Source organism: Delphinapterus leucas, chromosome 2 (assembly GCF_059928025.1).
Source record: "Delphinapterus leucas isolate spDelLeu-1000000601 "Yukka" chromosome 2, BTC_Dleu_Yukka2, whole genome shotgun sequence".
NCBI lineage: Eukaryota > Metazoa > Chordata > Mammalia > Artiodactyla > Monodontidae > Delphinapterus > Delphinapterus leucas.
In genome coordinates, this window is record NC_143130.1 from 138,204,426 (window position 1) to 138,220,674 (window position 16,249).

General features: G+C 40.5%; 1 protein-coding gene across 1 annotated transcript in view; it reads right to left on the bottom strand.

Moving 5' to 3' along the window:
* Positions 1-12,707: 12,707 nt before the first annotated feature.
* The window catches only part of CCDC198 (coiled-coil domain containing 198), a 29,795-nt gene continuing 26,253 nt past the window's right edge, over positions 12,708-16,249 (bottom strand). Inside the window, exon 6 of the mRNA XM_089907751.1 lies at positions 12,708-13,192. Coding sequence (XP_089763877.1) covers positions 12,963-13,192 — 230 coding nt within the window. The 3' untranslated portion in view covers positions 12,708-12,962. The remainder of the gene's footprint in view (positions 13,193-16,249) is intronic.

A 16,249-nucleotide genomic window follows, 5' to 3' on the forward strand; every position in this document is an offset into this window, starting at 1 on the left:
AGTTTCCACGGCCTCCAAAGAAGCACGCGAGGGAGCTGAGAACTGAGAGCCTTGGGGACTCCTTTGCACAGTATGTGGGATGGACAGCCCACCCCAGGGACTGTATAGAAAATATAGTTGATTCTTGGAGGATGAGTAGCACCCTCCAAATTGAGGTGGGGCCCAACAGCAGGAGAAAACTGCAGGGCTTCCTTGTAAGCAGTCAGTACACAAGGCTAGTGCCGAGAGTATGGCAGGAAGTAACATAGCTGGGGATGGGGCTGGGGCTCTTGCTAAGGAGAGGGAGGTAGATGCCCAAGATCATCAAGATGAATATCTTTCAGTCAAGGCCAGAGAGGACAGAGGACAACACTGATGAGTTATTCCTCACACCCCACAAGGACAGGGCCGTAAGCAGGCCTGAGCTTCTTCCCCCAAACTTGGACCCTGGCTGGGGAGAGAGAAACAGGAGTGGAGGAGAATCTTAAGCGAATGCATTTTAAGCCATAGTGGTTGAAGTACTTTGAACTGGTGAGAGGACAGTGTTGGGAATGGGAGCTTGAGAGCTAGAGTTACAGAGAGAGGAACAGCATTTCAAGATAGTATACCCTGAGACATTTCCCTTATGATTAGTGAACCCACTGTTCATCCGTGAACTTCTAAAAAATTATATTTGGAGCTTTTTGTCAGTCGTCTTTTTTTTTCTACAGTTATTATGGTTTATTTTATTTTATGTTATTTATTTATTTTGGCTGCATTGGGTCTTTGGTGCTGCACGTGGGCTTTCTCTAGTTGCAGTGAGCAGGGGCTACTCTTCCTTGTGGTGCGCCGGCTTCTCATTGCGGTGGCTTCTCTTGTTGTGGAACACAGGCTCTAGATGTGCAGGCTTCAGTAGTTGTGGCATGGGCTCAGTAGTTGTGGCTCACAGGCTCTAGAGTGCAGGCTCAGTAGTTGTGGCGCACAGGCTTGGTTGCTCCGCGGCATGTGGGATCTTCCCCGACCAGGGCTAGAACCCATGTCCCCTGCATTGGCAGGCGGATTCTTAACCATTGCACCACCAGGGAAGCCCCAGTCATCCTTGAACTTTTGTCTTTGCATACTGATATTTTTATTTCCGTTGGCTAACTTCTGAGAAATGGTTTGCGAAAGCTGCTGATTTTTAAATATATCTTTTATCCAGACACCTATTTTTAATTCCATTATGCATTCTAAAAGTTTTTCAGCTGATTCTTTTGGGTAGTCTAGGCATATAATCAAATTGTCTGTGAATCATGGTAAATCTCTTTTTAATTCCATAGTTATGTACTTCTGGCTTTTGTTTCATGTCTCATTGAACAGACCAGACTCCTAGAACCACAAAATTTTTTCTTCTTATTTTATTCCTAATTTCAACAGGAGTAAAGCTACTAGTTAACAAACATGTATAGAGCAGTTATTAGGCATTGGGCGCTGTTTATTTTATTAGTTATCTATTTTATACATATTAGTGTATACGTGTCAATCCCACTCTCCCAATTCATCCCCCCACCACTCTCCCCCACCACCCCACTTTCCCCCCTTGGTGTCCATATGTTTGTTCTCTACATCTGTGTCTCTATTTCTGCCTTGCAAACCAGTTCATCTGTACAATGTTTCTAGATTCCACATGTATGCGTTAACATGTGATATTTGTTTTTCTCTTTCTGACTTACTCTGTATGGCAGTCTCTGGGTCCATCCATGTTTCTTCAAATGACCCAATTTCCTTCCTTTTTATGGCTGAGTAATATTCCATTGTATATATGTACCACATCTTCTTTATCCATTCGTCTGTCGATGGGCATTTAGGTTGCTTCCATGACTTGGCTATTGTAAATAGTGCTGCAATGAACATTGGGGTGCATGTGTCTTTTTGAATTATGGTTTTCTCTGGCTATATGCCCCATAGTGGGATTGCTGGGTCATATGGTAATTCTATTTTTAATTTTTTAAGGAACCTCCATATTGTTCTCCATAGTGGCTGTATCAATTTACATTGCCACCAACAGGGCAAGAGGGTTCCCTTTTCTCCACACCCTCTCCAGCATTTGTTGTTTGTAGATTTTCTGATGATGCCCATTCTAATTGGTGTGAGGTGATACCTCATTGTGGTTTTGATTTGCATTTCTCTAATGATTAGTGATGTTGAGCAGCTTTTTATGTGCCTCTTGGCCTTCTGTATGTCTTCTTTGGAGAAATGTCTATTTAGGTCTTCTGCCCATTTTTTTGATTGTGTTGTTTGATTTTTTTTTAATATTGACCTGCATGAGCTGTTTATATATTTTGGAGACTAATCCTTTGTTGATTCATTTGCAAATATTTTCTCCCATTCTGAGGGGTGTCATTTCATCTTGTATAGTTTCCTTTGCTGTGCAAAAGCTTTGAAGTTTCATTAGGTCCCATTTGTTTATTTCTGTTTTTATTTCCATTACTCTAGCAGGTGGATCAAAAAAGATCTTGTTGTGATTTATGTCAAAGAGTGTTATTATGTTTTCCTCTAAGAGTTTTATAGTGTCCAGACTTACACTTAGGTCTTTAATCCATTTTGAGTTTATTTTTGTGTATGGTATTAGGGAGTGTTCTAATTTCATTCTTTTACATGTAGCTGCCCAGTTTTCCCAGCACCACTTGTTGAAGAGACTGTCTTTTCTCCATTGTATATCCTTGCCTCCTTTGTCATAGATTAGTTGACCATAGGTGCATGGGTTTATCTCTGGGCTTTCTATCCTGTTCCATTGATCTGTATTTCTGTTTTTGTGCCAGTAACATATTGTCTTGGTTACTGTAGCTTTGTAGTATAGTCTGAAGTTAGGGAGTCTGATTACCCCAGCTCTGTTTTATTCCCCTCCAGATAGCTTTGGCTATTTGGGGTCTTTTGTGTCTCCATACAAATTTTAAGATTTTTTGTTCTAGTTCTGTAAAAAATGCCATTGGTAATTTGATAGGGATTGCATTGAACCTGTAGATTGCTTTGGGTAGTATAGTCATTTTCACAATATTGATTCTTCCAATCCACAAACATGGTATATTTCTCCATCTGTTTGTGTCATCTTTAATTTCTTTCATCAGTGTCTTATAGTTTTCTGAGTACAGGTCTTTTACCTCCTTATGCAGGCTTATTCCTAGGTATTTTATTCTTTTTGTTGCAATGGTGAATGGGATTGTTTCTTTAATTTCTCTTTCTGATCTTTTGTTGTTAGTGTATAGGAATGCAAGAGATTTGTGTGATTGATTTTGTATCCTGCAACTTTACAAAGTTCATTGATTAGCTCTAGTAGTGTCCTGGTGGCATCTTTAGGGTTATCTATGTATAGTACCATGCCATCTGCAAACAGTGACAGTTTTACTTCTTCTTTTCCAATTTGTATTCCTTTTATTTCTTTTTCTTCTCTGATTTCAATGGCTAAGACTTCCAAAACTACGTTGAATAATAGTGGCAAGAGTGGACATCCTTGTCTTGTTCCTGATCTTAGTGGAAATGGTTTCAGTTTTTCACCATTGAGAATGATGTTTGCTGCAGGTTTGTTGTATATGGCCTTTATGATGTTGAGGTAGGTTCCCTCTATGCCCACTTTCTGGAGAGTTTTTACTATAAATCGGTGTTGAATTTTGTCAAAAGCTTTTTCTGCATCTATTGAGATGATATATGGTTTTTATCCTTCAATTTGTTAACATGGTGTATCACATTGATTGATTTGCATATATTGAAGAATCCTTCCATCCCTAGGATAAATCCCACTCGATCACAGTGTATGATCCTTTTAATGTGTTGTTGGATTTTGTTTGCTAGTATTTTGTTGAGGATTTTTGCATCTATATTCATCTGATATTGGCCTGTAATTTTCTTTTATTGTAGTATCTTTGTCTGGTTTTGGTATCAGGGTGATGGTGGACTCATAGAATGAGTTTGGGAGTGTTCCTTCCTCTGAAGTTCTTTGGAAGAGTTTGAGAAGGATGGGTGTTAGCTCTTCTCTAAATGTTTGATAGAATTCACCTGTGAAGCCATCTGGTCCTGGACTTTTGTTTGTTGGAAGATTTTTAATCACAGTTTCAATTGCATTACTTGTGATTGGTCTGTTCATATTTTCTGTTTCTTCCTGGTTCAGTCTTGGAAGGTTAAACCTTTCTAAGAATTTGTCCATTTCTTCTAGGTTGTCCATTTTATTGGCATAGAGTTGCTTGTAGTAGTCTCTTAGGATGCTTTGTATTTCTGCAGTGTCTGTTGTAACTTCTCCTTTTTCATTCCTAATCTTGTTGATTTGAGTCCTCTCCCTCTCTTTCTTAATGAGTCTGGCTAACGGTTTATCAATTTTGCTTATCTTCTCAAAGAACCAGCTTTTAGTTTTATTGATCTTTGCTATTGTTTTCTTTGTTTCTATTTCATTTATTTCTGCTCTGATATTTATGATTTCTTTCCTTCTACTAACTTTGGATTTTGTTTTTTCTTCTTTCTCTAGTTCCTTTAGGTGTAAGGTTAGATTGTTTATTTGAGATTTTTCTTGTTTCTTAAGGTAGGATTGTATTGTTATAACGTTCACTCTTAGAACTGCTTTTGCTGCATCCCATAGGTTTTGGATCGTCATGTTTTCATTGTCATTTGCCTCTAGGTATTTTTTGATTTCCTCTTTGATTTCTTCAGTGATCTCTTGGTTAGTTAGTAACGTATTGTTTAGCCTCCACGTTTTTCTGTTTTTCACGGTTTTTTTTTTTTTTTTTTTTTTGCGGTACGTGGGCCTCTCACTGTTGTGGCCTCTCCCATTGCGGAGCAAGGCTCCGGACACGCAGGCCCAGCAGCCGTGGCTCATGGGCCCAGCCGCTCTGCGGCATGTGGGACCCTCCCGGACCGGGGCACGAACCCGTGTCCCCTGCATCGGCAGGCGGACTCTCAACCACTGAGCCACCAGGGAAGCCCTGTAATTGATTTCTAATCTCATAGCATTGTGGTTGGAAAAGATGCTTGATATGATTTCAGTTTTGGTAAATTTACTGAGGCTTGATTTGTGACCCAAGATGTGATCTATCCTGGAGAATGTTCCTTGTGCACTTGAGAAGAAAGTGTTATCTGCTGTTTTTGGATGGAATGTCTTATAAATATCAATTAAATCTATCTGGTCTATTGTGTCATTTAAAGCTTGTGTTTCCTTATTTATTTTCCATCTGGATGATCTGTCCATTGGTATAAGTGAGGTGTTAAAGTCCCCCACTATTATTGTGTTACTGTCGATTTCTCCTTTTATAGCTGTAGCAGTTGCCTTATGTATTGAGGTGCTCCTATGTTGGGTGCATATATATTTATAATTGTTATATCTTCTTCTTGGATTGATCCCTTGATCATTATGTAGTGTCCTTCCTTGTCTCTTGTAACATTCTTTTTTTTAAAGTCTATTTTATCTGATATGAGTATTGCTACTCCAGCTTTCTTTTGATTTTCATTTGCATGGAATATCTTTTTCCATCCCCTCACTTTCAGTCTGTATGTGTGTTGGGTGCTGTTTTAAGTACTTTAATGTATGATCTTATTTCTGTCACTGTGAGGTAGGCACTATTATAATTTCCATTTTACAGTGAGGAGGTTTTGAAGACAGGCAAACTTCAAATGAAATTGCAGTTTTTCCAATTAAATGTGTGGGCATTGACATTTCATACACTTTATTAACATCGGTTTTCCCTTTTCAGAATCGAGAATGATAATGTCTATCATGGAATCAGGATCAGGAATTCTGTGCACATAGAAGACTCATTAAAAAATACACAGCTTTTATTAACTATTGATACCTGATTCAGAATTTCTTTCGGTTATTTAACCTCTATGTGGCCATGAGGAAGTTGCAGAGCCGGGCTGTGAATTCTGAGCCTAGAGCCTATTGTTCTTTACCTTTAGACAGGTGTGCTGGTAAATGTTTAATATCCAGCTCTCTGAGAAAAAAAAAAGTCCCGATTGGCAACATTTGCCAAGTTTTGTGGTGTTAACTACTTTCACCATGGTTGATGTGGTATCACTGAATGTGGATTTGGGAAGAGGTCCTCATAATTCCTCTTGGGAGCCGGAACTGGCCACACTAGGCAATTCCAGCACTCCTCAGCCTCCAGCATTACATCATAGGGCAAGGAGGTGGTTGCTGTGTAAGGTACCTGTTGGTTGAGGTTCTTTGGCTTCAAGAAATAGAAATCAGGTGGAGCTGGTCCAAGTCAAAGGTGAATTCGCTGTAAAGATACAGTCTTAGAAGGAAGGGCAAGGAGGCAGCAGGGCTTAGGAGGGCTGGGAATGAGGGATAGATGTGCTGTGGGGTCTCAGTGCATCCCTTGTCTCTGACTCTGTTTACTGCAGGTCTGTGTTCCTGCATCTCTGGCTCACAGAGCAGAATGCTACTATCCATCAATCCTGAATGTACCCACTGAGGTTCTTGCCACCAGCAGAGACTGAGGTCCTCTCTGACTGGCTCAGTTGGGTCAAGGGTCAGTCCTAGACAGTCAGCTATGACCATGTGACGTTAGTGTTGGCCGTAGTCTGTTTGCTTCTGTTCATGATCACATTGGAGATGTCATTCTAGACTAGGACCAGCCCCTTCTGTCTCTGAAATTCTGTTACACTTAAAACTCGTCACACCACGATCCTCTGGACTCCTCACCATCTGTGTCTTGATGACCTTTCTGAGGTCGTCCCTGTCAGTGTCCCCTTTGCTCACTTTACTTTTCCAGCCTTCTTGTTGGTCCTTGAATATTACAAGTTCATCTCAACTCAGGGCCTTTGTACTTGCTCTCATAGGTGTTCTCATGGCTTCCGTCATCACTTCATTCAAGTCTCTTCCTCAGAGATTCTAAAACCATGGGTCAAATCCATTTCACCTTGCTTTACTAATCAAGGTCATTTTCATTGTTGCTACAAAAGATTTGCCTGTTCTCCAACCAGCACATAGCCCAAGTTGTTTTCCGGGAACTTGCAGTCAGCTGTGTCTAGTTCAAGCCGAGCCAGTTAAGACTGGATGGGACCACTGACCCTCCAGCTGGGCATGCCTGAGTATTCTTTAGCTGTCAGAGGGCTGAAAACTCCACCCTCAGATTGTGTTAAGCACTTACATATTTGAATGTGCCAAGGCCTGTAGCTTAGTTACACCTGCGCAGAAGGACAATTACTGCACCTTTTTCCAATCACCTTTCCCCACACTCCCCACGCCCCCCATGCCTCAGACCACCCTGCTGCTTTATTCTTTATCTCATAAATACCCAAGCCCCTTGGCTTCAGGGAGGCAGATTTGAAACTTGTTCTCCTGTCTTGTCTGTCCTGAGAATAAACCCTCTCTTTGCTGCAAACCTGGTCACCGCAGTGTTTTTGCTTGTTGTGTGTCAGGCAAAACAAACCTGGTTCCCTAACAAGCCCCTCCCTGAGCATCCTGCCTGAAACAGTCCATTCCACTGTGCGTGTCCTCATACCTGCTTTATTCTCTTCAATATTACCTGAAATTGTATCATGTATTTGACTCTCTGCTCCAGGTCTCACCGCTGGAATATGACCCATGGGTCCAGGGACTTTGTCTTGTATGGCTGTATTTTCAGCATCTGGAACAGTGCTTGGCATCTAGTAGACACTTAAAACCTATTGGCTGCATGCTTGATTAAGTAAATGAATGAGAGTGAGCTGCAGACTTATTATGAAGTACACATTTGAAAATAAACCTTAACTCTTCACTTTGTTTTAAAATGTTTTTGTTTATTTTGCACATAAATAGTATAATAGTATGCCTTTAAAAGTGAGATGTAATTTGGATTTTTCATGGTCTAAACTTCCCTAATCTACCCCTTAGTATATTTTCTCTCAAGCTTTCCCCACAGTATTCTAAATTAGGTTTTGCAGTAATATGTGGAAATAGGCTTTTGTTTTTCATTTGAGGCAGGAAATATTTGAATTTAATTATGATTTGATGATCCTGGTAAGAAGGGAAGTGGCATGAAGAGCTGGTATTTGTTTTCTGTCTTTAAAGGCTCTGTGTGAGCAGAAAAGATTATCTTCTTGTTTACAAAACTATTTCATAGGTGACTCCTGCAAGAATCATGTTCAGTTAACTCCCAGTACAGTAACTCAGAATTATCGTCAAAATAGATAGATGAAGAAGAATGGCCCTTTGCTGGAAAAAAATAATCGAGAAAAGCATATTTCCAAAAGTATGCCAGAAAAAAGACTTTTTCTCATGAAAAATTCAGAGCAAGAAAGAAAATGCTACTTCCACAAGAGAAAGCATGTATTTGGTCATAGACAAGCCTCCCCCCACTCCCCCCCCCCCCACCATCCCCAAAGCTGAGGAGATTTTCAGTTAGAGAAAATTGACAACTTTGCCTTGAGGCTTAATTTTATAGCATTTACCAGCGGCAGCAGCTGTGTTTACTGACGGCCCTGCGTTGCCTCTGAACAAATTCAAGATTAAGTAAAGGATTGGTGTTCTCAGATAATTACCAGCCAAACGCACAGTCTCTTACTGTGTGTGGAGCTCTAGGCCTCATGTCCTTACCTTTAAAAATTACCTCAGAAGCTGTTGCTTTTAAAGATAGAAGTTGGTATATCTGCTATAATAGAATGTTTGTAGCCCTGAAGCTGTGGTTTTCAACCCCAGCTGCACGTTGGATTCACCTGGGAGCTAAAAGCAGGAAAACACCAACCCAGTGCCAGAACTCTAGCCTGACCCAAATAAATCAAAAGGCGGGAACACAAATCCTACTTGTTATTAGGTGTTTGATCACTCGCTGGCTGATTCCAACATGTGGCTCTGAGAACCACAGCCCTCTGGCCCAGGATACGGTGTGCACCTGAGTTCCATCCTGGATGGGGTGTCTGGTGGGGTTGCTCACTGATCCTGCTCGCAGGCCAAATCGTGAAGACAGTTAAATGTATCTTCAGTCTCTCATCTGCCTTTCTGTACCCCTCACCCCACCCCTGGAAACTCCCCTCCTGACATATTTCTCAGGTGCTCTTATCCTGCCCTGTGCCCCCATTTAAGCACTCAGGCTCCACGGCAATTCTTTCTTGCTAAAAGAAAGCTCTCACCATTTCCAGTGTAATAGCATTCCGCTCCCCAAACAAAAAACGTAACAGAAATGTGAGAATGCAACTGGTGAGCTAAGGTTAAATTGGGGAGAGGAGGCGTGTGCTTCTGGCTCCCATCAGGCCCCTTCTGGTAAGCAGCGGTCTACTCAAAAACACCCAGTTCTGCTGGGTGACCCTGGCAAGTTAGTTGACCTCTCTGTGCCTCAGATTCCTCATCTGTCAAACAGGGGTGACCCACAAAATTGTTGCGTGGATTATATACGGGAAGCACTTGGAGAGTGCTTGACACATCATAAGCAGTCAGTGCACATTAGCAGTTATTACTATCACCGTTATTATTATTATCGTAATTTCAAATTCTTGAGTTTAAGATTGGGTGAAGGAGAGTTCCACATGGAGCAGGAAAATAGAGAAGGCATTATGATTGACTTTCTTTTGCAGCTGACACACTCCGATTGAATTTCAAGAAATATTTTGAGCTATGGCATCTTCATTGGTACACATACGTGTCTAGCTCCTCTATCCCAAGACAATGTCTAATTTGTGCCATCCATTTAGATGTATAAATTCCAAGATCTAGGGGAAAAAAAAACCCCCATCTTTTTTTTTTTTTGCGGTACGCGGATCTCTCACTGTTGTGGCCTCTCCCGTTGTGGAGCACAAGCTCCGTACGCGCAGGCTCAGCGGACATGCCTCACGAACCCAGCCGCTCCGCGCCATATGGGGTCTTCCTAGACCGGGACACGAACCCATGTACCCCTGCATCGGCAGGCGGACTCTCAACCACTGCGCCACCAGGGAAGCCCTTCTTTTTAAACTGTATAATCAACCTTGTACAACTAAGACTCTTGGGAAATGAAAGTGAGAGTGAGCAATTGACGCTAATTGACTAGTTAACACATAAATTAATGAATTCCACAAACATTAAATAATAAACTCGGTGCCAGATGTCATGCTAGGAAGCAGGGGGGTGGGTGTAGGGTGTGGATACTACAGGGAGGAGACGCCGAGCCCTCATGTAGCTCAGAGACCAGTGAACGTGTAGAAGGAAGTGTCGTCCAAGTTCAAGTCACAGACCAGAGCCATGAACACCTTCATTGGCCCTGCTGTCTTCAGTGCTGGGAGTTGCCCATCCCACTTTGTTTTTTTGTTTTCTTTTTTGCAGTACGCGGGCCTGCACTGCGCCACCAGGGAAGCCCCTCCCACTTTGTTTTAAATCTTCCAGGTCAACCATAATATGAGGATGTTGAGAATAGGTTGAACTCATTTCTCCTCTCAAGGATCTTACTTTTCCTTTTTTTGTTGGATTCCATATATAAGTGATATCATATGATATCAATATTTGTCTTTCTCTGTCTGACTTACTTCAGTCAGTATGATAATCCCTAGGTCTATCCATGTTGCTGCAAATGGCAAAATTTCATTCATTTTTATGGCTGAGTAGTATTCCATTGTATATATACCACATCTTCTTTATCCATTTATCTGTCGATGGGCATTTAATATTCCATTGTGTATATATACCACAACTTCTTTATCCATTCATCTGTTGATGGGCATTTAGGTTGCTTCCATGTCTTGGCTGTTGTAAATAGTGCTGCAATGCACATTGGGGTGCATGTGTCTTTTAAAAATATATTTTCTCAGGATATATGCCCAGCAGTGGAATTGCAGGATCATATGGCAACTCTATTTTAGTTTTTAAGGAACCTCCATACTGTTCTCCATAGTGACTGCACCAATTTACATTCCCTCCAGCGGCGTAGAAGGTTTCCTTTTTCTCCGCACCCTCTTCAGCATTTATTGTTTGTAGATTTTGATTTGCCTTTCTCTGGTCAGAATGGCCGTAATCTCTCATAATTAGTGATGTTGAGCATTTTTTTCATGTGCCTATTGGCCATCTGTTTGTCTTCTTTACCAAAATGTCTATTTAGATCTTCTGCCCATTTTTGATTGGGTTGTTTTTTTGAATTAATCCCTTCTCAGTTACCAAGGGGGAAAGGGCTGGGGAAGGGATAGATTAGGAGGCTGGGATTAACCTATACATACTACTATATATGCAAAAGATAACCAACAAGGACCTACTGTCTAGCACAGGAAACTATATTCAATATTTTGTAATAACCTATAAGGGAAAAAAATCAGAAAAAGAATATATATATATATATATATACACATACACATACATATGTATACACATACATGTATATATATATATATATGCACACACATATATATAACTGAATCATTGTGCTGTACACCTGAAACTAACACAACATTGTAAATCAACTGTACTTCAATTAAAAAAAAAGAAGGATCTTACTTTTCCAAACAGGCTGACTGGTCAAACAATCTATGCATTCCTTTGTAAGAAATACGCTTTTTACCTCCCAAAGAAAAAGTAAGAATGCTGCTTGCAAAGAACTGGGAGTAAAAATGCCCAGGGATGACCTAATTAATTGTCTCTGTCCTTGGAAGAAACATGAATGTTCATCCCTTGACACAGCAGTCTTTTTATCTTCTTAGTGACTGATCTGAATGCACTGAATGTCAAATTCAGGGGGTGTTTCTATTGTTTTCTTTTTGGAAGTTTCCTAGAGAAGGCTTAAAAGGTATTTTTGTTTTACTTTGTTTTAAAGTTCACTAAATTCTTAGAAGCTTCTGGATGGCTTAAAAATATTTTTAGGTTATGCTAAAAGTGGAGTCAAATTTTATACAAAAGAAGTTCTTAAAATTGCCTAAAAATCTACTTTGGGGGCCCCTATAGATAGCACAAGGGATTCTTGTGATTGAACTTCTCTATATCTGATTACGGGGTTGCTCACATGAATCTACGCACGTGACAAAACTACACAGAACTAAATACACACACAAACGAGTACAGGTAACTGGTAAAATCTGAATAAAGTAGATTGCTTGAAGGGTAAAAAAAATTTAATTTTGTAAATATAATCACTTTTGGACTGAACATTTCTAAGTTTCCTTTTAAAGAGTTCTAAGATCTACACCATAATCTAAGGGATCTTCATTTAATTTTGAGTTTCAACTCACAGTGACGTTCCACACTTGACATTATTTTACCTTTTTCCTATAGCCTCTCTGTTATGAGGTAACAAGTTTCTAACTCACAGGAAAGTGACTTAAGTGAGCTTACTGTCTACTGTAGCATCACTGTGACTTTTCTTTAAAAAGTCATTTTTATTTCTATCAAATTTACTCTCTCATCTATTTGTTTTATAAGAAATAATTTGCTTTTAAAACAGTGGGGTGCCATGTCTCAGAGATGGACCCCAATAGACCACACTTTGGAATTGATGCCTTGTGTAGCCCCTTTTTCATTACCTGTGGCCTGGCCTATGACTTGTAGTAACCAATCGAGTGTGTGTTGTTGGGGCAGTGATTTGGGGCCCGTTCCATGAATTAGACTTAAGAGGATAGGCAGCTTTTCCTCCTCTGGAAACGTTTGCTTTGGGGAGCCCTGGGCTGATATAAAAGCAAATTCACTACCCTGCAGGAGAGAGCACTTGGGGAATCCACATGAGGAGGTTCTGGGATGATACAGAGAGGGGGCGAGGTCCAGCTGTCTCAGTGTCCTGGTCGGCCTCCAGAGGACTCCAGTCCTAGCTGCCATCTGGCTTCAACAGCATGAAAAACTTCAAAAGACACCAGCAGAAGAACCACCCAACTGAGCCCAGCAACCCACAGAAAAGTTGGACAATAAGTGGCTGTTATTTAAGCCCCTAAGTTTTGAGGCAGTCAGTTATGTAGTATAATTAATATATCTCACAGGTTTAATCTTAGGATTTCAAAATGAAAAGAAAGTGAATTGGTGTCCGCAAAATAGTTCATATACTACCTTGGAGAATTTTTAAAGGAAAGTAAGCTTTCAATGCACTCAATATCTAGGTTAGTGAATAGTATTATTATTCTCAATCAAAAAACTCATCAGAAAGTGGAATTCTCTCTGTCCTGGTTCTCACCAGTGCTCGTGGTTTCTTCTCGTCTTTCCCCAACTCATCTGAGTCAGAGCTGGAACTGTCCCAGAGAAGCTGTCCACGAGCCTCTCGTTCACGGAACCATGTTTCCAATTTGCCAATTTTCTGGGGACAATAGTCATTACTTGCTTGATGTTCCAGAAATTCTGCACTCTGTGTATTTTCTACAAAGAATTAGAAGTTCATTTAATTTATTTTTTCCCCTGACAATGATGTATTTGTTTAAGTGCTTAGGTTTTTAGGAACACAAAATAATCTACTTGGTGTTCTTTAAAAAAAAATATATATATATACACACACACACACACACACATACACACATATAAAGGATTTCAACTGGTGTTTCTGTGAGCATTAAAAATGCTTTCCTTGCTATTTAAAAAACTTCTTAATTTTCTGAAAGTCACAAGAATGGCACAGTATACACTTGTATATCCTAACTTATCAACAACATTTTGTCACAATATTGTTTTATACATATATGTACACACACACACACACACACACACACTTTTCTTCAGCTGAACCATTTGAGAATTAGTTGCAGAGTCACTTCCTCCCAAAATACATCACCACAAGTCTCCTAAGAACAAGGGCAATTTTCCTATGTAACCACAATACAATTATTACACTTAAGATATATGACATTGAGACAACATTGTTTTCTAATATACGGTCTGTATTCAGATATCCATGGTTGTCCCAGTAATACCCTTTATAATGGCTTTTTGTTTGTCTGTTTGTGTTTTATTTTTTAGATCCAGGATCCAATCTAGGAATATGTGTTGCATTTTATTTTCTTGTCTCTTAGTCTTCTTTAATTCAAGAACACCCTCCTATCTTTTTCTTCTTTCTTCTCTTCTCCTTCCTTCCTTCCTTCCTTCCTTCTCTCCCGCTCTTCTTTGCCTTCCCCTCCCCTTCCCTCCTATCCCCCTCCCATCTCCCCCTTCTTCTTCTCCTTCGTCTCTCTTTCTCTCCCCATCCCCAACTCTCTCATTGGCTCTTTTCCTCCTCCACCTTCATTATCTTCTTTTTTCCCTAACACTGACATTTTAAAGCATCCAGGTCAATTGTTTGGTAGAATGGCCCTAAATTCGGGCTTCTCTGATTGTTTCCTTGTGATTAAATTAAGATTAAGTGGTTTTGGCAAGAATATTGCACAGGTGATGTTGCCTGGAACTACTTATTGAACTTCTACTACATGCTAGGCACATACTATACACTTTTCTTAACCTTCACATCAGCTCTGCCTTTCGTAGCAGAATCACCTATGGAGCTTTTCAGAGACACAGATGCCAGATCTACAGAACTAGGGAGCTCAAAGGGTCAGGCACTTATTTTACCTTCTTTTTTTTTTTGGAAGAGATTTAATTTATTTTTTGGTGTGGGATTTTGTGCATGTATGTCTTAACTTTAGCTTTTTATTTAAGTAGTACTCAGTGCCCTTTTAGAATGCGCTTCAGAACAACAGGCTTTATGCAAGGAAGGTGGCTTTTAAGAAAACAAAATCTTAACGATCATTTTCAAGCTTGGAAAATCATCCTGGGTCAAAGTCCAGATTTTCCCCTCGGTCTGGCGGAATCAGCTGTAACTTTATAGAAGTTGTTTTCATGATTGTTGTTTATCAAACCTTAAGGCATATTTTATTTAAGCCCTTGATATCTGAAGTTGCATACGGTTACAAAAGAATATTAAACATTTCAACGTGAGGATTCATGCCTTGTGACTCGCGAGTTCCCTTTCTGCATCACTGAGGGGCTACCCTGCTCTCCCCTTGCATGTTACTCTACTTACTAGCATTGTCTATTTACACAGCCCCGACAGAAAACTATAGTTAATTTATTCTGCAGCCCTAATCTGTCTCCTGAGCTCTGATACATTTTTTGTACAACTGGACACCTCCTCTTTGATGTCTCCTGACAATATGTCAGCTCCACCTTCTTTTTCTGTCTTAAACCTGCCTCTTCTCCCAGTTACCCTAGTCCAGCACTTGGTTGTAACTTTGTTCCATCTGCCTAGTTCTTCAGGAGAAACCCAAGAATCCTCCTGGCCACCTCACTCTCTCCACGTACCCATGTGTAATTCATCACCAGGTTCTGCCAATTCTCTCTCCTAAATATCTTATATCTGGCTCCTTCTCTCCCTCCTCTGTGTCACCCTTCTCTGCTGGTCCAGACACCACCTCTCTCTTGCACTACTGCTATGTACTTCTCACCTGTCTCCCCACATCCTCTTGCATTCCTCTCCCATCCATGCTCCACAGTTCAGACAGAGTAATATTTAAAATATAAACCCAATAGTTCACTTACTTGCCCTTTCAGTGGCTTCCCATTGATCTTAAGATAGAGTTCAAAGTCTTTATTTGATTTATGAGACCCTGTGTGCCCTGGGCCCTGACTGTGCCTCCAGAGCCATCTCCAGTCATTCTCTATCTCAATGTCTCTTCTCCATCTGGTGTCTGGAATCTGTCAGGCTCCTTCCCACTCAAGGGCTTTTGCACACTTATCAATCACAGTTTAGGATGTCCCAGGACTCTGTTCCTTATGCTCACGTGCTCACCTGCTCCCTTCATGCAGCTACTTCCTGTCTCAACTTAAATATCACTTCCTCACAGAAACTGTCCAACTCCTCAGATTATTAGGTCTCTCAGTTATACTCTCATTGGACTTTCCTTTGTTCATTGTGTGTGCTATTGTGTAAGAACCACATCTACTCAGTTCAGTATCTGTTGAAAGAGTAAACAAGTAAAGGAATGAACAAGTGAGCCATCAGAGAATTTTGGCAGGCGGGAAGTATTGGTAACTGGGACCTGGGAAGGGCTTCATTCATTGGGGCCAGGGCGTGTCAATCATCTCTGCTCTACACATGAGCCCAGAACTATTAGAAGCTTCACTCAGATTGAGAACAGGGATTTTCTGCAGACTAGAGGCAGGAGCTTTGAAACAGGAAGAGACCATTTGTTAATGGTGGGATCTAATGTAATATTAGCAATAGCTTGACTCTCACTACGCTCTTGGTGTTATGATATTTCAACTCTAAAGTTAGTATGTGAGGCAAAAGTCACATGTTCAGTTTTATCCTTGAAAATCCCTTAAGTCACTCACAAAGCACTATATACAAAGTTTTGTATACTAAGCATTAAAGTCTGAGAACTTCTGAGCTAGACGTCTTATTACTTGTTACATTTTGATAAATCTCTGTTTGATTCTCTATGGTTGCTA